This window comes from Ovis canadensis, chromosome 17 (genome assembly GCF_042477335.2).
Source record: "Ovis canadensis isolate MfBH-ARS-UI-01 breed Bighorn chromosome 17, ARS-UI_OviCan_v2, whole genome shotgun sequence".
Taxonomy (NCBI): Eukaryota; Metazoa; Chordata; class Mammalia; order Artiodactyla; family Bovidae; genus Ovis; species Ovis canadensis.
The window spans coordinates 25,785,117-25,812,601 of NC_091261.1; the positions used below are offsets into that span (position 1 = coordinate 25,785,117).

Genomic DNA, 27,485 nt, shown 5'->3' on the forward strand with positions numbered 1-27,485 from the left:
GCTCAGCACTACACTTTCTGCCATCTTACAGCAGACAATTGATTATCATGGAATGCAGTGACCAGGAAACAAGCAGTGTTGTCTTCTGAATCCACTCAGGAGATCTGAACTACAGAGGCTGACATCCTAGTCTTCAGAAAATTGTTGTCTTAAAATTCCTGAGAGGAAGGAAGAATAAAGAACAGAAATGCAGAAGAAACCAAGAACAGGAAAGCATATTGTACTGGCTAAGTAATTAGAGGGGCTATTAAGCTTTTAAAATGTTACAGAGATCTCTTAATGTATGTGCAAATTCATTTAATCTAGAGGGGCTCACTGGCATGGAATGGTAACTGTGAAACCATGGAAAGAAGTCCGGTGATTTATTGGACTGGACACATATCCCAAAGTGGCATATCAGTTGATAGATAAATGGTATTTAATTTTCTGGCCTACAAGGAACAAGGAACATATATATATATATGTGACATTTTTGAGAAAGCTGACCAAACTCTAAGAATTTGAGAAGTAAATAGAACACTGCCTTCTTGGCAGCAAGAGGCCACAGCCTTAGGGAAATGACCGATTCTCTGCAGAATGGGAAAATACAAACAGTGCTATTGATGAAACCTGGAGCTAGATGGTTATTTCCCTAGATCCCTGTTTGGATAAGGCCACTTTTCTCTTCAAGATGCCCCCTATCCTCTGTACCCTGGCTTTGTTTTGTTTGTTTGTTTGTTTGGTCCCTTGAGGGACGAGGGACAAAACAAAGGATCTCTTCCTTTTTCCCTGTGAAGAGTCAGGGGAGGGAGGCAGTGTATAAGAAATGAGCTTTCATCAGAGAAGAAGATTTGTTTCCATCAGGCTATATTGGGTTTGAGCTGTACCATTTATTTTTAATTGCAAGAAAAAGAAGCTTTATAAGCATTCAGTCTTCCTTTCTTGATGAAGGAATACACAGAACAGAGGAGCAGGTCTTCCCATGACCCCTTGGGACATCTCAGTTATTAAGACAATGCCTCCCTGTGGACCAGCTGTCTCTAAGTAAAGGGACACTATAACCTCCCAGACAAATCCATGCTTAGAAAATGAGTTTACCATTTACATGTAGTACCTTTGAGGGCAGCCAGAAAATAAATAAAAATTTTCTGCTTTTTTTGGCTTCTCATTTGGAAGTGCCTCATCAGAGGGGAAATGAACAAGTATAAATGCACATCTGGTTTCACAGAAGGCAATATATTCATGATAACTATGGTTTCTGAAAATAACAGATGATCCAGTAAGGAGTATACATTTTATTTTGTGTTTATGTGGAAACAAGAAGGTACCAAAATATCACAGATATGTGAAATAAATGTATTGACAAAAGAATAAAGTTATATCAAATCAGAACCAACTTGGAATATCTTGAGAATTTAATTATTATAAGAATACTGAATAGATACAATCCATTTTTGTGTCAGCATATAACTTTATTCATATTAATCTTGGTAGCTTGGCTGGTAAAGAATCCATCTGCAATGCAGGAGACCTTGGTTCGATTCCTGGGTCAGGAAGATCTGCTAGACAAGGGATAGTTTACACACTCCAGTATTCTTAGGCTTCCCTGGTGGCTCAGCTGGTAAACAATCCCACCTGCAATGTGGGAGACCTGGGTTTGACCCCTGGGTTGGGAAGATCCCCTGGAGAAGGGAACGGCTACCCACTCCAATATTCTGGCTTGGAAATTCCATGGACTGTACAATCCATGGGGTCACAAAGAGTCTATAATCATATTAATCTTAATTAAAAAGGACCTGTTATGTGCCTAGCATTCTACATATATTACATCATATAATCTTTACAACAACTCTTTGAAATCTGTCCTTTGACTTCTGTTTTACAGTTTAGACAATAGAGGCTGAAAGAGAGTAATTTATCCAAAGTCACATAATTCCTTAGGCCAGATCCTGGTTCAAATACAATTTTATCCTGAGTTAAACAAACAAACAAAAAACATGTCTTCATTCTCTATTTGCTCTCCTGTGTGGTTTCTCCTCGAAGCCTAAGCTTCCTTTGGCTAATTTAAGAACAGGATTGTAGAGTTGCGTGCACTCTTGTCAAAGCCCACTCCTCTGCTTGCGGCTGTTGCTTTGTTCTAGAGGGCAGAGGATAAACTCTGCTTGATGCTTAACATTGCTTAACATCTGCTTAACACTGAATGGCAAGAAGAGAGATGAAATGGAATGGGGCAAGAACAATGACCTGACTTCACAGAAGAAAGTTCTTAGGGGAAAGAGACAGTTGCTTGGAGTTGACCTTGAACTGGCACTGCCCCAGTGGCTCAGGCCATTGCCCTTGTGAAAGCCTGTGGCAGGCACCTCTGATTACCCAGTGCACGTCTGAGGACAGCTAGGATTTGGCCAGTGCTGCCGAATTCAAAGGCACCTGAACTGACAATTGTGTTCTACTTCAGATGGATAATTTCTGGGACTGAGTTCTCTGAGACAAGAGTCAGGAGACATTTTTTCAGCTTCCAGCCCGTGTTGGCTAGAACGGATGTAGTGACTCAGAAGACTTGACTTGATTTAAAAATGATGACTGAATGAAACAAAGTGGATATTTTATAAAGATACATACACACAAACAAACGAACAGTATTTTGGGATGGACAGACTATTACTCCATCAAGAACCCAGAAACCCTTGCCCTTTAGCTTCAGGATTCTTGGATAGTAGAGAAATCATAGGAGCTAATAGATGATCTGAACTTTCTCTCTAAGAACCTAAACAGTAGCTTAAGCAAGTAGACTGGGGTTGGCAACTTCTGGTCCTTAGGCCAAATTTAGTCACAGATCTATGGTTTTAACTTACACAGTGACTGGAATTTCAAGCTTTGGACAAATCCTCAAATGAAGCCACAGTGGGCTTTTATTTCTTCAGGCAATGAATTTCGATGGAAGGCCCGGCTTTTGACACAGCATAGGTTTCCTGTTGCTTGTTGCCTAGCCCTCTGCAGAGAAACTGAAGCGCCCTTTGTTTTTATCACTACACCTCTACTGAGATTCCCTTCCAGCAGAGTGAGAGCTGTCTGGGCCCTGCACAAATCTGAGCTGGAGACACCTGTGAGCGTCTCACCCACCAGCACTGACGGTGTGAAGTGCAGCCTCACGTTGCCAGTCTATAGCCAAGTTAACAGGAAAAATAGTCACTTGTAGTTCTTTTATTTATGTTTTTTCTAAAGAAAAGTTTAAAAGGGCAATTTCTTTTTTTTAAAAAAAATCATTGCTTTCATATGATTTTTCCTCCCTTTACTTTAAAAAATAAAACAGTTAATTCAGTGGACACAAGCACGTTTGAATCCCAAACTATCAACATCTTGTATATTTTAAACATTTTGGACTCTGAGAATGCTTTTAAATAGTCTGAACCAAAGCAAAGCCAGTAAAAAGGTAGAAATAAAGTAAAAATCTAATGAATGAATGATGGCAGAGAGGTATTTACTTGTTGCTACCCTTTGGTTCAAGAATTCTTATGTAAAACAAAGTGAATGAAGTAAAACTCCAGAGTGTTCTTTGAGTCCTGTGAATTGAGGAAGGCCATTTATGCCGGTCACTCCTTCCTAGAGTAGAGTTTTGTGTGGGTAATGGGTAGTATGCTAAGTGTGGCTGGAAAACTAATATGACATTTTTCGATTTTTAAAACCAGATTTTGCAGGCTTCTTTAGTGGATACTGAAAAGTTACTAGGCAGATTATTCTTTACAGTGATCCAATGAGTAACACCTCCATGAAGCAATTCAACTGCTCATCATTTATCACCCTGCCAGTGGGACAGTTTCAGCATGTATAGCTCCATAGCGTGTATGGGTTTCACTTTGTGAAATGCAGTGACTCATGTACTGGTTTGGTACTCACAAAGAAATATTGGACCCAGTGAGAGCTTTTAAGGAGTGGTCTGTAACTGAGTCAATAAAAACCACTTTACAGAAGAATAAAATACTAAGTATTGGCAAATATTGGTATTGATATTTGTAAATGTTAGAATAATGATATTAGTAAACTTCATTTCATATAGAAAAGTCCATTCATAAAAGGGACCTAATTTATTCCTTACCTCCACCCCAATAAACAGATGAGGAAACAGAGCCTCTACGATTTTGTGACTTAATGGCATATAAGTAGAAAATGAGGAATTTGGGAATAGAGCTCAGGAATTCTAACTGATCTCAGGGTCTTTCCCTGGTATCTTGCCTCATAAGATTAGAGAACAGTAAAATCTCTGATCTGTTGGGAAGGAAAAGATATGAGCAGTCAGGATGGGACTTTTAGTTGTTTTCTAGACCATATTTTAGATTTAAAATGTAAAGAAATACAAAGTGTCATTAAGATTATTTTCACTTCGTCAGTATTAGGGGGTCAGACAATTGGGTTTGATAATTCTGTCAAATGGGTTTTGACAGAACATTTGGGTTTAATGGAGATTGTTTTTCTTTAAGAGTCAGTCTGAGAGGTTCTCTGATAAAATTGAGAACAGTCTGTCACTTCTGAGAACTAACCACATCCCACAGTCAAGTCTGATAAAAAATAAGAAAAGAAGTTAACTTATTCTGAGCAAATGTGGTAAGTCCATAAGGTAGAGATGAAGCTACCAGCAGGACATGGACAAAATGCATGTGTTTGGAACAAACTGGCTCCAGCTTCAAAATCTATGGACAGATATATGTCAGTATCAGTGAATGAAGAGAGAGCTGTACATGGTGAGCAGAAAGCCAGGAGAATGAGTGATAAACATTCATTAGGCAAGTAGAGGAAATGATCAAAATAACCACCAAAGAACAGTAAAGTCTAAATCTATCTTTTTTTTTTTTTTCTTCCGGTGATATGTTGACATTATTGAAACCTTGCATCAGTCTTTTCTGAAACTAGATCTCTTGGGTTAGACAATAAAGAATTATGGCAGTCACTCTCCCAAAAAGAGGTCCCATTGTGAGAGAAAGGAATTCAGTATGCCAGGGAAAGAAATGGAACTGTTGGGGTATGATGTAAGAAAACTAGGAGAGAGTTCTAGTGTTGTCAATGTGAGTGCTGTTTCCAAGCCTCCAATTGTTAGTACGTAAAACTGAAATAATAATTCAAAGCATCAATTTGAGAAATAGATAATTGGCAAAAAGACTCAAAACTAGTGATGGCTAAATAAACTGTGGCTACTATTTTTCCACACATGCTTTCCTCAGCTTCCTTGTATGGTTAGAGGCATTAAGTTTAAATAAGGAAAAAAATATAACAAAAATACCATGCAGGATTTAAAGGATCTTATAGTTTATCAAGAAGTTAAGAAGTTAAAATAATTTGCCCAGCATTGCTTAGCTAGTAGAACTAGCTGAAAACCAGCTATTTCATTCCAAAACTCCTGCTTTTTCCCTCTGTCCCATCTGCTTCTGTAAATGAGCTAATTTATAAGCAAAGAAAAGGTGATAATTACATTTATAATTTGCTTCGCTTTCAAGTTTAAGCCCTAGTACCTCTGGCCTAGTGGATGAAGGTCTTGTGTACTGCTGAAAAATAATAATGTATTTTAAATACTTGTGTCCTTCCCTCTTTTTTTTCTTGCAAAGGTCAGAGGTGTGAGGTGTGGATAGTATAGAGCTCAACACACACTCCCCATGAATCCAGGACTGGAGGCTACTTCTCAGTCCCAACCCCAGTGTCAGCCTGCTCCCAGCCACCAGCTCAGCCTAATTTGAACCTTCTCCTCTAGTGAAGGGGTGGTTCAGATGGTAAAGAATCTGCCTGCAATGGTGGTGGTGGGGGGGGGGGGGGGGAGGGAGTCAGGGTTGGATCCTAGGCAGGGAAGATCCCCTAGAGAAGGGAATGGCTACCCACCCCAGTGTTCTCGCCTGGAAAGTTCCTTGGACAGAGGAGCCTGGGGGGCTAAGGTCTGTGAGGTGGCAAAGAGTCCAACAGGACTGAGTGACTAACACTTTCTCTAGAGGGGACACTTCACATGATACTTCACGATCCAAATGCAGGTAGTAAAATTACTATTTCAAAGCTAGGAAGAGAAACACCTGAGGAGATAATGGATTTGCTGAAAAGGAATGTTTCGGATTTTTCTTCCCCAAATTGTGGGAATGATATGTGGGTGGAGAAAATATTCAAGTAAATATGGTATGGTGAGGAGCCTCTGTAATATGAGCCTGGTATCTCAAGGGAAAGGTCTTACTGGGTCTGTGGCCCCGGGGCAAGAATTAACCCATCCTTTTTTCACGTTTCTGCCTCCCAGGCTTGGCTAGAATCTGGACAGAGGAGCTTTTAACCCCTCTTCTTCCTCCTCTGCCCTGTGCCTTAGGCTTGTGTGCAGCTGAAAGGCAACCACCCGGCCCTGAATTTAGGACTGTAAGAGTGAACAGATAGTGCCTAGATAGGTAAATACCAAGTGTGCCTTCTGACTAGTGAACTAGTCCAGCCAGTGTCAATAAGGAGCAGCGTCAAGTTTCCCGGATGTGGCCCCAGTGCATTTACTTAGTCTAAGGGTGTGAGTTAAAGTCGGGGTTTAATGACTAATTAAAGTCAGTCAAAGTCCCTGAACGGTGTGTGCACAGTCACACAGGAGAGTGAGGATCCCGGGGCAGTGGAGACTCGAAAGAGCTGCGAGTGTGGCCAGTGGAAATGAATTCTCAGTTCAGCTCCGCAGCACGTGACTTCCTATTTCTGTAAGGTACTTCCAAGGGACTTCCTCTAAAATCTGCCCAGAACTCCCAGAAGATTTCATTCAGCGCCGACGATAAGGTTCCTTCCAACCCGGGACAGAAGTTTTCCCTAAGACACGGTATTAGTTTCTTTTCTCTTTCTGCTTTGCCATCGGCAGCATGCAAGGATCTCGTGGCTCCTGTCGGTGATCGGAAGCTGAATACACTGGTCCAGATTTCAGTAATCCACCCCGCGGAGCAGGGTCTGACAAGATACTCCAGCACCGAAATTGTTGAGGTGAGCGTGCTGTGTGCCTGCTTTACTCTCACTATCTCTAGGTCGCTGTCTGGATTTGAGCAAACAGCTGAATTACCTTAGACAGCTGTGCTGAGTTACTGTCCTCTGTCATTTAGGAAGGCATACCTGAGCTTACTAAGCATGCATTTGTAACTGACCAGGGTAAACAAATGGGGAAAGAATTTGCCCTTTTAAAAATTTTTTATAAAAGACCTTATTTTTCTTTAGTAAGTAAAAGGAAATCCCCACTTTGAATCTTTGAATAGAGTACTAAGTAGAGAAAAAACTATATATAAAATTTTAATTAAATGGAATGAGTATATCTTTGCAGGGAAAAAAGAAAGTCGAAAATTACCTAGAGACGTTTATTTTTTTTTATTTTTATTTTTTTATTTTTTAAATTTTAAAATCTTTAATTCTTACATGCGTTCCCAAACATGCCCTTCTCATTTTTTTCTGTTTCCTTCAGACTGTCTGTGGAAACTTCATATTCTCTGCCTTTCATGTGTGTCTGTTTATTTAAAGTATGGTGTTTTTCAAAGAAAGGCAGATGATTAATTGGAGACACTGTAATGTTTCTAGGCAAAAGGTGTAAATATTACTCATCCGATGAGAGATTTCCTATTTACATTTATTGTTGCTTATATAATGTTCAAAATGTGTTGGGAGGAAACTTGTTATTGTGTTGGATCAGATTCAAAAGAGGAAGTGTTTCCCTTTTGATTATTTTGTTCTCATCACACATATTTCACAGCCTTACTGAATGAGGGCTACTTAGTCTCTGGCATTAAAGAAAGTGTCCTCTGAACTCCAAGCTTCACTTTTCTTAGGCTTGAGAGTCCTGTCTATTTTGAAGGTGGAGTTTCTCTGCAGGAGTTTAAGTCATCTACTCCAGACCAGGCTTGCTAACTGCCGTTGGTGGAATAGATGATTCAGACAAAACTCCACACATTTCACCAATGGGAGTGACACAGATCTTACATGTAGCCCTGACTCTGTCCTTGGGAAACTTTAGATTCCAATGCTGGTATCATTTGTAGTTGTATAGTTAAAGTTGTGGTTGACTAAGCAAAAATAATCTTATTCATTCGAAGACAACCAAAACTGGAAAATTGTTCATTTATATGAAAACTATTTTCAAGCATTATCCCAACTTGATTATTTTTAAAATATTGTCAAGATGAAAATAAATGATGTATTTTGACACACTGATTTGAATATATATATAGCTGTTGTTGATTGTTTCAGTCACCGTGTGTTTGCACAGCGTCTAACACGGTGCCAAGCAAAAAGCAGTATTAGTTAAATAAAAGGAAGGAAGAATGAATGAATGAATGAATAACTTCAGCTTCCAGAAACTTCCATAAACAACTGGTTTACAGAACTCTAGCAAACATCTCCATGATATTCAGCACTGTGCATATTTAAATATAGATGCAAAATTTAATGTTGGATGTCAGCTCTCTAAAAATGAATTCTGAGGCATGGAAATACTCTGTGCACTGCATCCTGAGATAGTAATTTCATAGCCCCAAATCCATCATATTTAGTTTCTTTTTCATTAGTTTTCAAATCAGTCTAAGGAAAAAAAAAATACAGCTGAACATCTAAAAACAAATGAGTGCTATCCGAGTGTGGCTTTCAGTTGAATCATTACAGAAAGGAAATAAATGGACAGCGTAAGATTAGCAAGTGGTTGAGAAAAGAGCTTCATTTTAATTTGATCAGTCAATATCTCAGGTTATTTGCATAAGTCATAGGTTATATCCATTAAATGTATGCTAAATGTAATGACAGCTGACCCTAACAATGGTTCTGCATGTAATGAAAATAAATTGTTTTTCAAGATTCTTAGCAGCTCTGACAAGGATGCAAGGCATTTACTATCTACAGCTCTATCAGTACTTTGGGGCCCTGGGCCATGTTGTTGCCCATGGGCATTCTTTGGCAATTCAGATCTCTCTTCTAATAGAATCATTTCCTAGAAAAACAAACAGACCCAGACACTCTCTGCATTCTCATGTGTCACCACAGGCTGCCAACGGCAGTTGCTGCCTTATTGAATCAAAGTTGTCTGCTTACGCTGTTACAGGGAACAAGAGACCCACTGTTCTTGACTGGTGTCACGTTCCCATCTGAGTATCCCATCTATGAGGAGACCAAAATAAAGCTAACAGTCTATGATGTCAAGGATAAGTCTCATGACACCGTAAGTACTTGAACTTAATTTCTTTCTTTGGGAAAAAGGCTTTTCCAAACCGTTGGATTTGTGATGTAACTGGCATTTTTCAAAGAGGTGCTTTGTGCTGTGTTTATGCTTGTCTTATGTTTATGGTTTGCTGGGATTTTTTTTTTTTTTTTTTAATTCTTTTGGCTTCCTGCCACACTGGCAATTCGTTAGGAGCAAAAGCTTTCAGAACAGTTTTTTCTTCTTTTTCAGGGAGGCTGGCTTGATGTGTTAGTTTATATTTTGTTGTTGCTGCTTTAAGTGTTGTTGAAGAAGTAACATTGTGGGCAGAAAGCAAATGGAAGACATTAAATAATACATCAAAACTTCCTAATATTGCCATTATTCTAAAATGAGATTGATAGCGTTCTGCTCTCACAATTTATTCTTTTACGTGTAACCCTAACTGCCTCTGTTCTTCTGATGTTGTTCGTGGCACCAAAGCAAACAGAGGAGGAAGTAACTGTCAGCACTAGGCAGAATTGGCCTCCTTACAGGAAGGTCATGTCAGGTCCTGATGGTCTTCCGTTCTAGGTTCCTTAGTTTTCCTACAGAGCCTGAATTTTCCTCCTCTTGAATCAGTGGGTTCAAGCGAGACCATTAGGTACCCAAGCAGTGTCACCGGAGGCCACTCTGAAAATTTCAGGACAGGAGAGAATGCTATCGGTAGGTATTAGGAAGGGGATGGTTTAACAGGAGCCCTCTTCTTTAAATCTTTCCTATGAGAATGAGTGTTTATCTGTTTTCAAGGCTTGGAAGTAGGGAGCTGTGGGAGTATTGATGACCCACAATGAAATGTAAGTCAGGAAACACTTTGAAGGCAGGTAGACCGGTAGGTTCTGGGAGAATTCTGCTTGGAGTTGAGAGGTGCTGCTGGGCTTGGAGAGTCACTCATAACTGGTTGAGGGGAAGTGCAGCTTTCATTTCTGCCCTCACTAGGCATTTCTGTCTTGCTCATGAGTCTTTCTTTCCTTTTCATTCTTTACCACAAAATATATAGCATAGGTGGATGGCGGGGATATGTAATAGAGAGAAAGATTCTGTCTTGAAGGCATATCTACTCATCTTAGACCTAGGAAAGTTCATGTCTTTAAATATGCGGAAGACATGCTCGATGAAATGCACAGCGCGTGCATGGTAGAGAAACAGGGATGGCGGTCAGATAGAGTTGTCAAGGCAGACTGTCTGGCTCCTGTTCTGCTCACTAGCTTTGTGACTCTGGGAGAGTTGATCCTCATTTCTGTTTACCTGGGGAAGCAGTGTTGTAGACATTAAATAAGTTAATATATGTAAAATATGTAGAAGAACGGCTGCAGAGCAGTAATTGCAAGCTTAGTTGCTGTAGTTATTGTTTTGGCTGCTGTCTTGTGTTTCTCATAAATAGTAAAAATCAAATAAAGGAATATTAACCACAGTTTTATTCCATTTACTAACTGTGTTTTGCTAAGTAATCCTACATTTATTATTTCTCATCAAAAGGGAAAGATAATATATTAAGAGACAAACATTGGGGTTAAAGCTGGCAACTAAAAAGGTTTTGCTTTGAAGTTTTGTTCTTTTCTTTTCCCTTTCTATGCCCTTTCCTTGATTTTTGAAGTGACATGGAAAAGGAATAGACAGTGATTGGGAGAGCTGGGCCAAAGATTATGCACAAAGCCTACAGCATGACTTATTTTTTTTTTGGTCTTCTGCCAAGGAGAGAGGGAAATGGGGGAACAAAAGCATAAAATTGGGGAAAAGGGGGATATGGTTCAAATGCAAAGTAGGAAGAGGTGGCACAATTGTGCAGAGAAGTAGTGAGCAGGGAAGTGATCAGGGTGATGGGAAAGTAAAGCAGAAACTCTGGGATTTTATGTTTTTTTCTGAGCACATGATCAGATTCAGTGCTCCCAAAGTCCCAAGGTGTAGACAGGGTGAAGAATATGGAAGGATCAGAGGTATAGAAACACTATGCTAGCTACAGAGATGAAAATGTTGAGCTCTTGGGTTGGTTAAGTCCTTAGGAACAGCAGAGTTAGAAATATTAAATACCAAAGATGTTTCTATCCGCTTCAATCTGCCTCATTTAAAATGTTATGTATGTTAATGCTCTAGGGATAGATAATTAGCTTACTCATTAAGTATGCTTTTTTGGGGGCTTTTATTCTGGAAACCTATTAATTAGAGTCTTTTAAAGATTTTCTTCCTTGATCTAGAGGTGTTATCACATAAAAGTATTGAATGAACTGGAATCCCTGCTGTGAAATAAGACTTGTGAAATTTGAACATACTTAAGAAATGCAACCAGCTTTCATTTATGAAATGCTGTTAATTAAAGCATAACTTCTTCCTTAAAATAACTAACAATTAGTTCTAGTGATGGAAGTGTAAATAGAAACACAGTCCATTAATATGCTAATAGTCTTCATGTATGTGTAGTCTTTATCCTGGCACCTTTCTTCCTTTTTTTTTTTTTAAATTGGAGTATAGTGGTAAAACCCGCCTGCCAATGCAGGAGACATAAGAGATGCTGGTTTGATCCCTGGGTCAGGAAGATCTCCTGGAGGAGGGCGTGGCAACCCACTCCAGTATTCTTGCCTGGAAAATTACATGGATCGAGGAGCCTGGCAGGCTACCATCCATGGGGTTGCAAAGAGTTGGATGTGATTGAAGTGACTTAGAATGCACACATAGTTGATACAAAATGTTGTTAGTTTCTATTGGACAACAAAGTGAATCTGTTATATATATATATCTCTCCACTCTTTTAGTTTATTTTCTTTCCCCGTATAGGCCATTATAGAGTATTGAGTAGAGTTCTTGTGTTGTACAGTAGGTCTTTATTATCTGTTTTATACATAGTAGTATATATATGTCAATCTCAATTTCCCAGTTTATCCCTCCATCCCTCTCCTCGATAACTTAAGTTTATTTTCTGCCTCTGTGTCTCTACTTCTGTTTTGTAAAAAAAAATTCATTTGTACCATTTTTTTAAGATTCTGCATGTAAATGATATCATAGGATATTTGTCTTTCTTTGTCTGCATTCACTCAGTATGATAGCATCTAGGTCCATCCATGTTGCTGCAGATGACATTCTTTCATCTTTTTAATAGCTGGGGCCCTTTTTCTTATTTTAGTTTCTGTTGTTGTTCTTTGTTTTTTTTTTTTTGTTACGGAAGTGGATACAGAATTGGAGAAGGTAGCAAGTGAATTTAAAGTACAGTTTAGATTAGGGGCACTTACGACCCTAAATATTTTAAGATCATAGTACTTTTAAGGGTTATGAAATGAGATTATGAATGTTTATGTATTTTGGAAAATCAACAAATAATGTGCATGTATTTAAAAATTGGTTTAAATAGTTGATTCCAGTAAACCACTCATTGTATTAGGACAGGACAATGAGATATTCTTTACTTGCTGAATATCAATTAAGTGAGTCAGCTGACTAAAATTCCTTGTCTTTTTCTATTGAATTCATTATTGCTTGGAATTAACCAGTCAAGTAGATTTGTTACTGTACAATCTCATGTGTGTTTATATACATATTACTATTAGAAGTTTTTAAAGAGATAATGATATTTTATCTGTGTCCTTGATGTGGCTATTATCCTAACAAGACCAAGTAGTTATTAATTATAACTACTTGGTCTTGTTAGGTTCTTTGAACATAACATTATCTTTCACAATAACTTCAGCAGAAATGCGATCAGTCATTGTAAAGAATGAGAAGAGTCTGTTGATTCATAATGACTCTTGTTTTCTTCTACCACATCCTTCATCCTTCCCATTCACAGCAGTCAGTCTCCGTCTGCAGCAGATGGATGGATAATGCTTGGCAGGTAGGGGGGCAGGGAAGGGGGGACATGGGTTCATTATTAGAATTAGAGTTACCTTTTTGATATTTGCTTAACTGTTAGGAAATTATATAGGGCTTCCTTGGTGGCTTAGCAGTTAAAAAAAAGAAAAAAAATCTGCCTGTCAGTGCAGGAGACATGGGTTTAATCCCTGGGTTGGGAAGACCCCCTGGAGAAGAAAATGGCAACCCACTCCAGGAGTCTTGCCTGGGAAATCCTGTAGACAGAGGAGCCTGGCGGGCTACAGTCCATGGGGTCCCAAAAGAATCAGACATGATTTAGCCACTAACACTCTTAAAAATTGAAATTGAAGCCCATGGCTAAAGTATGAGAGCCTAAGTTCTAACAGTGAAGTTGATGTCTTCTGGATATATATGGTTGTATGCTCTATTTTAGCAGTCTGCAAACTGAAATAAGACAGACAAAAGTGTTTTTAGCACATCATTTACAGTGTTCAGCCCAAGGGAATCAAGCTGGGAATCTGGGTCTTTCATATGTTACAGCAAAACTCAGGAAGGAGAAATTTATGAATGAAAAGAATATCACCATTAAACTTTTCTCTCTTTCCCCTTTCTCCCAAGCAACAAGTGTTTTGGAAAGTGTTGAACAAAGTTCTTTTAATACCCAGCTGAGGACCTCCATCTTTCTATAAACACCTGATTAGCTCACAGAACTGTTTTTGTCCATGGTAGAAATTTAAACTGCTGATGTATTTTGCAGGAGGCTCCAATGACTTCACTCCTTTTGCTCTAGAGTTACTAAATGTTTGCTGTCTCTCTCGATTGCTAGATGTTTAGCTTGTAGAACAGAGTCCCATGTTCAAAAAGACACTGAACACGTCTCAGGTGAGGACAAGTGTCCTAAGACTTTTTTTATTGCCTTTCACTGACAACTCCCTATTTCTACCTTTCGAAAAAAAATTTGATCTTATCTAGATTGGATATTCATTTATTGCATTTTGTGTGTTATATGTACAGATAAGTTTAGTTCTAGTACACTTCCCTAGGCAGAATTATCCAGGTCAGTTTTTATGTTTTTCAATGGAAAATAAAACCATTTTCTATTTAATATACTTTGACTTGGCTTGATATTCTCCATTGGCTTCTTACAAGTTTTGTGTCTAACTGTACTTATTGAAATAAGGTTTGTGGCTGTCCTTCTCTACCTGGAAGATATGGTACACTGGGTAAGAAAAGTAGGAATTAATATTATTGATCACTAAGTATATACCAAGTGCTATGTTTAGTTTTTAGCTTCTTCCTTAAGCTCCATAAAACTTCTTTGAGGGAAGTATCATTATGTCCATTTTAGAAATGAAGAAATTGGGATTCTGAAAATATAATAGGTCAAGTCAAAGAAGTTGATGATTCCATGCTACACTATGGGACATACATAGTTGATAGGATTTCTCCCATTTTTCACCCCCACAATATGATATTTCTTACTTCAACTGATAATTTTAGAAGCATTCTTCGGTTTGGAGCCTAAAATTTGATTGAGAAATAGTCAGTATTCAAATACAGGATTAAAAACTTATATCCAAACATTTTAAGCACTCTAAGTACGTATAACTAACTGCAGATGTCTGGAAAACTTTTAATGGAGTGACAAGCTACTGTTCATGAAAAAAAAAAAAAATGGCCCTATTGCTTGTTTGGAAAGGCCTAGATTTGTGTCTCAGCTTTCGCTTTCGTCACCCTAGCCTTGTTCTTTCCTTCCATGTGTGCCGTGTGGGCTTCTCAACCTCTTCATTCACTCAGCCTTGGCCTTTTGGAATACTCACCTTTATGTCTTGTGTTTTTTAGTGATTTAAAATAATTATTAATTAATCTACTTTTGGCTATGTTAGGTCTTATTTGTGGCACCCAGGCTCAGTATTTGCAGCACCGAGACATAATTGCCCCGTGGCACATGGGATCTTCGCTCCCTGACCAGAGATTGAACCTGCACCCCCTGCTTTGGAAGGCAGATTCTTCATCACTAGACCACCAGGGACGTCCTTCCTCTTTAAGTTTGGCAAAGTTCACAAGAGGCGTTACCTGTTCCTTATGAAATTAAGAGTTCCAACATGTTGCTAAGTCACTTCAGTCGTGTCCGACTCTGTGCGACCCCATAGACAGCAGCCCACCAGGCTCCCCCGTCCCTGGGATTCTCCAGGCAAGAACGCTGGAGTGGGTTTGCCATTTCCTTCTCCAGTGCATGAAAGTGAAAAGTGAAAGGGAAGTCGCTCAGTCATGTCTGACTCTTAGCGACCCCATGGGCTGCAGCCTACCAGGCTCCTCCGTCCATGAGATTTTCCAGGCAAGAGTACTGGTGTGCGTTGCCATCATTAATAAATAATTTTTCTTCCTTTCTGCCTGTTGATAAGTGGTTTATATTTACAAAGAGCAAATAAAATAAAATAAATAAAACAAAAAAAAAAGAGCATATTTATGTTTCACTGAAGTATAATTTACACATAATAAAATGGACAGACCTTAAGCATTCAGTTCCGTGAGCTTGGCAATGCGCATGACCATATGGCCTTTACTCAAGGCAAGATGCAAAACTCATTCCACAAGCTTCCCTTGTGTCCTTCTGCAGTTAGTTACCACCTCCTCCCTCATCCTGAGGCAATCCCTTTCCCAAATCTACCCACATAGATTTGTTGTGCTTATTAAAATGTTTGTGAATGAAATCACATAGTATGCGGTCTCTTGTATCCGGTGTTTTTTGTTCAGCATGCTTTTGCGATTCATTCGTGTTCCTCGGTGACTTGATAACTGAATGATATTCTATTGTAGTGATATGCCACAGTTTATTTATTCATTCTCATATTGATAGACATTTATTTGCTTCCAGCGTTTTAATAACAATGATGATGAACATTTGGGTGCAAGTATTTGCATGAAATTGGGCTTTTATTTTTAGAGGTAAATACTGAGGAGCATAATAGTTATATTGTGGGTCAGGTACATGTTTAACTTCTCTAGAAACTACTACTTTTCAGAATTATTTGCAATTTTATTCTCCTACTCTAGTAATGCATGAGAGTTCTAGTTACTCTACTAACAATGGTGCTGTCAAGAATGAAGTGGTAGCTCATTGTGGCCTTAATTTTCATTTTCCTGATGACTATGCTGAGCACCTTTTCCTGTGCTTATTGGCCTCTCATCTTTTTTTAAAAAAGCACAAAGTTTCGGTTAAGTCTTTCGCCTATGTAAAAAAAAAATTGGTTTTCTTTTTATTGTTGATTTTTAAAAATTCTTCATATTTTGTGGATACAGGTGTTTTTGTTGAATATGTGTTATAGTTTTTTTGTTAGTCTTTGTCCTGTCTAATAATTTCCTTGATGTATTTTAAATACATCAAGAAAATTAAATACATCAAGAAATTTAAAATCCTGATTAAGTCTGCTTTTTCAATATTTTTATTTACAGTAAGAGTCCTGCCCTAAGAAATCTCCCTAACCTCAGGCCAGGAGACTATTCTCTAGTGCTTTCCTCCAAAATATTTTATAGTTCTAGTCTTTACATTTATAATAGGTTTAAGCTTCATCTCAAATTATTTTTTTGTTATAAATAGGAATAAGGTAAGGATTAAAATTATTTTCTCCTATGTAGATACCTAGTAATTTCAGCATTTAGTTGGTGCCTTGACTGGAAAGTCAGTGTCTACTAATACATGTGGGTCTGTTTCTGGCTGCTCTGTTCTGTTCCATTGATCTATTTGTCTACTGTATGCCAATGTCATGATTATTGTTGCTTCATAGTAAGTCCTGAAATCTGGTAATTTAAATTCTTTATCATTACAGGTTGTTGTTTTTAATTGAGGTTGTGGTTTTTGTCAATTCAAAAGCCTTTTATCTTTCCATGTAAATTTTATTACAGCTTGTCAGTTACATTAAAACACCTTTTGAGATTTTGATTTGAATTGTATTGAATATATAGATCAGTTTGGAGAAATGGAAAAGTGTTAGTCACTCAGTCATGTTCGACTCTTTGTGACCCCATGGACTGACTGTAGCCTGCCAGGCTTCACTGTCCGTAGGATTCTCCTGGCAAAAATACTGGAGTGGGTTGCCATTTCCTTCTCTGGGGATCTTCCCAACCTAGGGATTGCACCCAGATCTCCTGCATTACAGGTGGATTCTTTACAGTCTGAGCCAACAGGGAAGCGGGGGAGAAATGGACATCTTAAAAATATTGAGTCTGTTGATCTATAACTATGATATGGATATCATTCCATTTATTTAGGACTTTAAACTTGTATCAGCAATATATTTGTGCTCAGTACACAAGACATAGTATTTTTAGACTTATTTCTAGGTTTATGACTTTTATGATAAAATGATACCAGGTATCATTTTAAAAGTGTAGTTTTAATTATCATTTGCTAATAGGTAGAGATATAATCATTCCTATATATTGACTTTGTATCCAAGGCTGCAGCCTTGTGAAATTCACATATTCTAAAGGATTTTTTTCATGGAGTCTATAGAGTTTTGTAAAACACACAGTCATGTTATCTGTGAATAATGAAAGATTGGTCATTATGCATTTTCCAGTCATTGTGCATTTTATCTTTCTCTGTTGCGCTAACTAGTTAAGACGAGATGGTAACAGTGGAAATCCTGGTTTTGTTCCCAGACTTAAGGGGAAAGTGTTTAATCAATCATCATTAAGTATGATATTGTCGTAAACTGTTAGTCGCTCACTTGTGTCTGATTCTTCACCACCCTGTGGACTGGAGCACTCCAGCCTCCCCTGTCCATTGAATTCTCCAGGCAAGAATACTCAAGTGGTAGCCATTCTCTTCTCCAGGGGATCTTCCTGACCCAGGGATCGAACTGCATCTCCTGCACTGCAGGGGGATTCTTCACTGTCTCAGCCGCCAGGGAATTTGTTTCCAAACTTAAGGGGAAAGTGTTTAATAAATAACCATTAACTGTGGTCTTAACTGTAGTTTATTCACAGATGCCTTTCTGTCAGATTGTAGAATTTCTCTTCTATCAATAATTTTCTGTGTGTTTTTGTCATGAATGTATTGGATTGAGTCAATTGTTCCCCCCCCCCCCCCCCCCCCCCCCCCCGCCTTGGTGTGTGTGTTGAGATGCTGAAATGTTTTTCTTATTCTGTTAGTGTAGTGAAATACTTAATTTTTGTATGTTAAACCAATCTTAGATTCCTGGAGCAATTTTTTTGTTTAATTCACTGTTCTATTTCTTTGCCAAGCTTCATTCTAATATGTAGGGGAATCCACCATTGCCTTGAAGAAAGCTCTGTGCACTTTAGCACTGAATCTCTCTCTTTTTTCTTTTTAAAGATTTTTTGATGTGGACCATTTTAAAAATCTTTATTGAATTTGTTACAGTATTCCTTCTGTCTTATGTTTTGGCTGTTTGGCTGCGAGATGTGTTGGATCTTAGCTCTCTGACCAGGAATTGAACCTACATCTCTTGCGTTGGAAGGCAAAGTCTTAATCACTGGACCACCAGGGAAGTCCCTCTGTCTGCTCTCTTTCCTCAGTCCTCATTGGACTACCCTCCTGCATTATATGTCCCATGGAAAAAAGTAGGTGGATGGGTGAGACTCAGGCTGTGGCTAGGGCTCTTAGGGATTCCGATTTCTCATACCAGGTCACATGGGCTCACTAAAAGTTCATGACAAGTTCAACTGGTTTCTATGGAAGATCTTATTTTTCTTGCCGCTCAGCTATCAGTGACACCAGCCCTGGATGTGACTTTCTCTATGAAAGGTCCCTCATCATCTGGATTTCATTTCATTTTGGTTTATTTATATCCTCCTTATTTTCTGTTGCATTTAATAAAAGCTCTGATTTAGTGACTTATCTGACTTCTTCTCAGTGTAGCAATGGGAGTGACCATCTTGCAACTTTTTGCATCTTAACCAGAAGCAGAAGCGCTGCTTGTTTAACTTCTTCCCATCCGCATTGAGGCTGCTCTCTGTATATCTGCATTCCTACCTCTGTCTTTAATTTCCTCTCCTCTGCAGTTTACATACCAAGTGGATTCCTTTCTGTGCTGCTCTTTACATTGTTTTTCCTTTTCTCAAATATTCCAGTTCTTTCTTTGTGCCACTGTCCTCTGCATGGGCATGGTACTTGCTCTGTATCATCTGTTCAGAGATTTTGTTTTTTTTTAAAAATTCTGACAATAGAAAAAAGGATATTCATCAATACCTCTTCACTTTCCAGAAGAAAATGTTGTTTGTATGGAGAAGCCTGACCCTTTAACAATAAAATAAGAAAATGAATTTACTCATGAAACAAACTTCTTATAAAGTTTTGGCGTACATAGAAGGATGACTGCTTGACTGTGAAATAGCCGCATCCTTATTTTATGGAGGCCAACAAAACTGTAGTCTCAGTATTTTCACCATTGGCTGTCTTCAGATGTGTGAGTTATGGAAACATTGTTGAACGCAGCCTAAAAAAGAAAATAAAAACCAAAACTGGGATTAATTTGCTTTTTTTCCAGTTGAAGTAGAAATGGTTAGTTAAGGCTTTTTCCCATTCTCTTTCCTAAGTCAGGCAACTATATTCATGCTGATCACAAAGCATAATCCACCCTGTGTTCCCTAAAGGAATGCTGAGATTAGTGGAGTAGTAATCCTGGTGAGATTTAGAGAGTTCTTCCAAGTTTAGAAGTAGGATCAAAAATTTGAGCAAAGTATTTGAAGAGGTGGCCCTCAGAAAAATAAATCCGTATGACCAAGAAACATAAAAAAGTATTCTGTTGTCCTGTACACAAAATCAAAGGAGCAGTGTGATCATCAGTCTTTGCTTATAAACTGGCAAAAAATTTAAAGACCATTGTTGGAAGGATGTGGGAACAGTGCCCTTTCTACAGTGTTAATTGAATGCAAAATTTTACAACCTAAAAAAAAAAAAATCTGCCAGCATCTATGCAAATGAAAGGTTAATGTCCACTTTGATTTAACAATTTTACTCTTAGCTCTCAACCTTAGAGATACAAAAGTACCAGTACTTAAGGATATATGGAAAAGAATGTTTGAACATTGCTGATAATAGTGAAAAATAAGAGAGAAAGTGTGAATAAACTCTGGTGTGCCCAAACTAGGCATATTATGAAGCCTTAGGGAAAAAAATGATTAGTTACTTAGATCTCTAAAAGTAGACTAGGAAGGAGATCCATGAGGCATTGCATACTTGCGAAAAGCAAGATGCAGAAAATGGTGTGTAATAGAATTCCATTTTTTGAAAATGAATAATAGAAAATGCCTTTATATATGTATATATATTGTGTTTATAGTTAAGCAATATATAACTGTAAATGAATGTCATGAGTATATAGAGAAATATAAGAGGATAAATGCAGTGGGTGGAATAAGGGAGACAAATAGATAATGATAGAAATAGAAAAGAAACAGGAAAGTATGAAATAAAATAATAGTATAATCAAACAGTACTGCTAATGGATTTTCTGAAAGACTTCCTTATTTTAATGAAACAGAATGAATATAATTTTAAAAGGTAAGTGTCATTTGTATTACTTCCATGCAGAATACATTGTTCTCAGAGAAATGTCACTTTTGCATCCTGAAGTTTCAAAACAGGAGGGCTGCCGGTAGCCTGCATGGGAGGAAACTGCCAGGCACAAGTGGCCACCTAGAGGAATGCTGGCGGGTGCTGGGGGAGATAGCAGACCTGAGGGACCTATTGTCAGGGGGACCATCTGTAGGGAATGAAGGCAGCAACTGAAGCTCTCATCAGGCCAATCAGAGCAGAAGAGGAAGAAGATGGCAGTCATTTGCATTACTTGATGAGGTTCTGGGAACTCCCTGAAATAACTAGGGGAACTTGTAGGGGACTCAAGGACCTGAGATGGCAAGTGGGAGCTCTGTCTTCTTATGCCGTTGTAGTTAGCAAACTGGATAATGAAATCATGCTTCCAAACAGATCTAGGAACACTTATTTATTTGTCTGTCCGTCCAGCCATCTAGTTATTTACTTATTTATTTTATCTGCTAATGCCCATCAAATGATCTGATAATTGACCACTAGAATTTGTGAGCCTAATTTGCACCCTAAGCTGAGAGAGAGTTTATTTCTGCTTGCCTTTATTTCCTTCTGAGATACTGACCTCATTCTGATCGTTTTCAGGCAGTTGTGGGTTGTTACCATTTGTCCAGGGACTTATGGTGTGAGCGCCTGGCTTGCCAGCTTTGTCTCGTTCATACAGCAGCCTTCTTGGCACAGCTGTGGGGCAGGTGGAAGCTTAGGGAACATTCTCTCTGATGGGGCTGATCCCTGCACAGCCTGGCATGGACACGTGAGGACACGTGTCTTGCACCGGCTTCCCATTCCTGCTTGCTTTTGCAAACCTGAAATGTGATATGTTGCCAAAACATTTCTTCTAGTTAGAAAGGAGCAGAATCTAGTGTTTTAAAAGGTTAGTCTGCTTCAGCTCAGAATAGCTTTTAATTACCTTAAGTATATTATATACGCGGCACAGTGGGAACAAAGGGAAATTCTAAAGAAACTTAGGCTTTCCTTGGAGTTGTTTGAATGGAATGATCATTACAACTAGGTTCCAGCTGGTATTTAAATTCATGTGAAAAGTATTTTTAAACATATGGAGAAAAGTTATGAGTATAGACCAAAGCAGAAGGTGAGGCCACATTCTGAAAAAAGTTTAAGGACATCTGGTTCCACATCACAAAGATTTTCATCTCAAGTTGCCGTTAGATGAGTGACTCAGGTTTTGTGGCAATAAGGCAATCCATCTTCTAAGGCGTAATTTCTTGAGCTTAACACCAAGGGGGCAGCTGTCCTAAGGAATTCAGTGTGAGTTCAGAGACACCGGTATTTCACATAAACTTGGATATAGTTTTTTTTGTTTGTTTGTTTTTTGATGTGGACCATGTTAAAAGTCTTCGTCAAAAATCAAACTTGTTACAATATTGCTTCTTATTTTCTGTGTGTGTGTTTTGGCCACAAGGCATGTGGAATCTTAGTGCCCTGACCAGGGATCGAAACTGCACCCTCTGCATTGGTTTAATCGTAAGGATATTTAAACTTTTAAATAATATACTGATTTTATTTTTAAACTGCCATTTCGATTGTTTTGAAAAGAACACTGATGGTCATCTTAGCATGTTGGAGTATGGGAAAGCAGTTTCTGAAGAAAATCTTAATTGGATAGGATTTAAATGTAAACAAGAGCTCATCCACCTCACCCTGCCTCCTCCCACTCAGGGAATTTGGAGCATGTGTTATGGCTACAACATTTGCTTTTCATTCCTGAGTTTCAGTTGAGGCATACTGAAAGGTGCATAGTGGCTTTCTCTGGCCTCTGAGCAACAGAGAAACTGAGGGGTCATTTTAGAAACTCTGGACGTGTGCTTGTATATTCGAATCTATGCATATAAGTTTTAAACATGAGTATGTACATGGAGTAATAGACACAGATTTGTATGTATGTGTACGTTAGGTAAGCCTTCAAACTTTAAATTCCAGAATCAAGTTCATTTGGTCCCAAGCAAGGCCAAAAATATGCTTAAGGTAGTGTTAATATTCAGATAATTTTTCTTCTATTTGTAAAGAGAACTTTTCAGTTAGTGTAGGCTCAAAGGCAGAAGCATGCCTTTCAAATTCTGTTTTATTGGCTTTTCCATTCTGCTTTCCCCAGCACACACGTATTGCTTCCCCTTGGTATTAGCATCTTTGACTTTGAACTTGCAACCTAAATGAGTATCTGAGAAAAGACGATACCAAACTGGAGATAAATTATTATGAGACTGTAAGAGCCATTTGAAAAGCACACCAACAATGCAAGAACAAGGTTTCTGGGAAAACTCAGGTTCACATAGTGTCGGAAACAAATGTAGCAAAGACGTTTTCAAACTTGGGGTCAAGGATACAACTCCCTGTCTGCTCAGAGATCCCTACCTAACCATAATGCAGCTTTGAGAACAAAGAACATCAAGTTTAGAATCAGATGCTCTAATCTCAGGTCATCTATTTAGTTGTGTGGCTTTGGACAGATTATCTTCTTGGGGTCTCAGTTTCTCCACCTCTGAAGTAGAGACTGTCATACATGGACTGTAGCCCATAAGGCTTTTCTGTCCAAGGAATTCTCCAGGGCAAGAATACTGGACTGGGTAACCATTCCCTTCTCCAGGTGATCTTTGCAATCCAGGGATCAAACCCAGGTCTCCCACATTGCAGGGAGGTTCTTTACCATCTGAACCACCAGGGAAGCCCCAGTACCTGTTCTGTCTACTGCTGGAAGGAAAAGAGGCTAACGCATGTAAACATGCTTTAGAAACTAAACATGCAATAGAAATGCAAGCGTCTTCATTGTTTATGGCAGATATTATTCTTGCACTCAGGACATTCTTTCCCAAGTGACAGCAGTGTATTTTCAAGAGAAGGCTTAGTGCTTTTCTGGTATCAGACTACTCAAGATTGACCACGTTTCCATGAATTGATCAGTCTGGGTATCTCCTCTATGTTCTCTTGAGATGACATGTGGCTGGGTGCTGGGCCTGTGCTGTTACACCAGAGCTGTTTCAGTTTGAAACGAGTGAACAGCAATGAATAAGAACCAGTTTTCTCTGTTCTTATTTGAATATGTTATTAACCCAGTACTCTGTATTCTGATATTCCAGTATTCATTTCCTGAGTATTTCTTTCCAAAAATGGAGAAAAACAGCAAAACATAATGTAGCAACATACCCACATTTTTCATTATGAGAGTCATTTTGATACTTGACTCTAATCTTCTGCTTGCGTTTCAAAGGATCTTGCATCTATGGGTCTGTCTTCTAAAACCACACTTGAGAAAGAATGAGAAAAAAAAAACAAACCACCTCTTCTTATAAGATTCACTTTTCAGATCACACGTATGCCAGATGGGCTGACCAATGAGTCACCTTGTACCTCTTTTTCAGTCGTACAACTCTGAGTCATCATCCAGTTTGATTTTTGAGACATCATTCGAACTGCCCCAAATGAAAGGCTTTTATAGGAGTCTTTGACCTTGGAAATAGCAGAAAGTTAAAAGTGGAGGATAAAGAGTTATTTTCTCCTTTCCTTACAATTTGCTTTCTGTCTCAAAACATTTGTTAGGCAGAAGAAGTAGGGTGTTTCTTCTCTAGTCTCACCTCATGAAATTCATGAATGCTTAACTAGATGAGATTGTCTGAAGGAACTTCTGAGACCATAGCCACCTAAAAGTTCTTAAAACAAAACAAAACAAAACAACTTATTTTGTGTGTGTGTTTTCTTCTGCAAGGCAAATGGCTTAACTGTTTAGACTCCCAGAAACACCAAGGGTAAAACAGAAGAGATGACTTACATGAGATTAATTAATTAAACATCAAACCAGAGTACAAATGTTTTTGGATGGCAGATGAAAGGAGAGGGTTATCTTACCCTATAGCCATACAAATTATTTCACCTTTTACAGCAGTGCTGATTGTAATTGGGACATCACAGAACATAAAGAACAAATAAATGCCATAAAATTTAATAATTACAAAGAATTTGTACATGTAGTATTACAGTTGAACTTCTGAGACACCTGGTTGTGTCTGGGAGCTAGAAAGGAATTTTAAACAATTTGCTCAAGGTCATATTGAGATGTCAGCCAAAATCTTGGTCTTCTGATATTGAATCTGTTGGACTGTGGGAGTTTTTACAGGAACAGTAAGTTTCCTAACTCTATGAATAATTTGAAATTGATGATGACTTTCAATCAGTCTGCTGCTGAAGGTAACCACCCTTGTAAATGTGGTTAAGAACTTCCTCTTTACATTGACCTCCAGGAAAGGGAAGAAGGAGAATTTATGTTTTGAAGGATCTGTCCATCTGGACTGCTTAGCTAATGCATCTTTCTCTCCGGTCAGTGTAAGTGACTCCAGGTGCTCAGTGATGACCTTTCTATTGTTCATTGCAGTTTGGATAAGCCTACCTTAGGTTGCCCTGTAGTAGCTATAGCTGTGTTAGTGTTATTCGGTACCTGTCTCAAGTTAGCTGAGTTATAGCATGTGAGGCTTCAGTGTCAATGAACAGGCATCCAAGAGGAGCTAAGCCAGGTTGCCAAGCGATCACGAGAGCTTATTCCAGGCTGCTGACAATGTCATGATAAAAATAGTCAAATGAAGAAAACTATACATCTTAATGCTGTTTCCTCCAATTTCAAGTTCCTAGAGATTGTTTGCTCTGTGTTTAGTCATATCAGGATTTATTAATTCACATAAATGCAGTTATACTTAGTCTGTAAAATGTTGGCTATATCAAAAAAACATAAAAATATGACACATGCCCAGGATTGTTTATATAATTTGATTTTTGTTAGCATAAGTTTCACATGCAAATGAGATATCCATGTGGAAATATTTAAGCAATCATTTAGAAATAGGTGCATAGAATTAGTGGAAAGTGACAAGATTCATATCGTCTAGAAACACCTAACCGTCTCTTAAAAAATTATTTTGTATTTTTCTCACATAGCAAAAGAGAAAGGGGAGTATTATTCTAATCTGTCTCCTCAGAAAAGGAAACTTGTCCCAGATTTTTTCTTGCATCTCATTGGTAGAACTGTGACCCATAGTCACCCAGTAGTAGCAAGAGTAGTTGATTAAACAAGTATCTGTTTTTTTAACTTTCTTTATTTGAGTGTACAAAAAAGAAGCAGGTTGGAAATGACTTTTGCATTAGGAAGTAACCACAATATTTGGAACAAAGATTTGGAAGACACCTTTACAGATGTGATTTTTGAAAATGAGAGACTCAAGAAAAAGAGTAATAGGAGAAAATGGTCAAAGTCCAACAGTTGGAAACCATGACTTCCGGTGAATAAGAGATGACTAGACTTAGCAGCAGCAGCAGCAGCTTTCAGTAAAAAGATAAGGAACAACCTCACACCCATTAAGATGGCTACTGTCCAAACACCAGAAAATAACAAGCTAGGATATAGAGGGACTGGAACCTTCATGTACTGTTAGTAGAAATGCAAAATGGTGCAAATGCTACTGGAAACAGTATGGAGGTCCCTCAAAAAATTAAACACAGAATTACCATGTAATCCAGCAGTCCCACTCCTGGGTATATGCCCAAAACATTGAAATCAGGATCTCAGAGATATTTGCATGCCCATGTTCAAAGCAACACTATTCACAATAGCCAAGAGGTAAAAGCACCCCAAATTTCTGTCAATTGTTGAATGGATAAAATATATTTACATATACATCCAATAGAATATTATGCAGCCTTGAAAAAAGGAAATCCTGTCACATGTCACAACCAGATGTACCTTGTTGACTGTGCTAAGTGAAATAAGCCAGTCGCAAAAAGACAAATACTGTAAGACATCATATATATGAGATATCTAAAGTAGTTAAATTTGTGGAAACAAAGTAGGATGGTGCTTATCAGGGGCTGGGGAGAGGGGAAAAGGGAAGTTGTTATTTAATGAGTATAGAGTTTCAGTTTTGTGAGATGAAAAATGTTTGGAGATCTGTTTTACAACAATGTAAATATAATTAATACTATTGAATTGTCTACTTAAAAATAGTTATGATATAGCTTGTGTTTTTTCCTCACATTATTATTTTTTTAAATCAGTACCTTAGCTTTCTGCTATGGTAGGTTTGGGCTAGGGACCAAAAAGTTGAATTTCTTATATGTTTCCAGGTACTGCTGATACTGGTGGTCCCCTGGTCATACTTTGGGAATCACTGCTGTGATGTAAGACTTATCACATAATCCCATAATCCTCCGTGTAAAGTCTAGCTCTCCTTTAGACTGTGAACTCTTAGAAGGGATACCATCTGGGTTATCTTTGCATCCTCAGGTTCTACCCTACTATTTGTGTTGAATATAAAAAAAGAGATAGGGAAAACAAACAAACAAAAAAAGCAGTGATTAAAAAAAAAAAATGAAGGGAACCAGATAGTGTAGTGCCCTGGAAGTCAAATTAGTGGAAAGTTTTAATATAGAGATGAAGGTCAGTGTTGCCTAGTTCTCAGAGATACCAAAAATGGTGAGAAAAGACCACTGGATTTTGTGATTGGGAAGTTAATAACCGTTCAGAAAATCGTTGGAATCCAAGGGATCAGGAATAAGTGAGGTGCTAAGATTGTAAAAACTGGATCGCAAAAAGAAGAGGAGAGAATTGTGAATGAACACACAAAAAGGTTTTAGTTTGGGGTAAGTTTGAACACATTTGTAAAGAAGATCTGGGCGACCTAAGTAAACTATAGGAGTGCCCAGGAATTCTGGGGTTGTGGGAAATAGGAGTCCAAGACAGTGAGCTAGAAAGTTCTTGCTTTTACTAGAAATTCCTGGTTTGTTATTATTATTACTTAATTATAAAGTTTCTTCTGCAGCAATATTTATGTTTACAGTCTCTTTCTTGGATCAGTTTACTAAATGAGAAATAATGAAATACTTGGCTTGAACCTATCTCATTTGGGTAACAAGAGGAAATGACGATTATTTTTATGA

General features: G+C 38.2%; 1 protein-coding gene across 7 annotated transcripts in view; it reads left to right on the forward strand.

Moving 5' to 3' along the window:
• Positions 1-27,485, forward strand: part of INPP4B (inositol polyphosphate-4-phosphatase type II B) — an 883,288-nt gene that overhangs the window by 483,881 nt on the left and 371,922 nt on the right. For 5 of the 7 annotated variants that reach the window (XM_069556830.1, XM_069556833.1, XM_069556829.1 and 2 more), the window contains 2 exons: positions 6,827-6,945; positions 9,038-9,154. In XM_069556830.1, the coding sequence (XP_069412931.1) occupies positions 6,827-6,945; positions 9,038-9,154 (236 nt within the window). Of the gene's footprint in view, positions 1-6,412; positions 6,677-6,826; positions 6,946-9,037; positions 9,155-9,617; positions 9,839-27,485 lie in introns of those variants that run through there. The other 2 variants (XM_069556835.1, XM_069556834.1) reach the window with 2 other exon arrangements.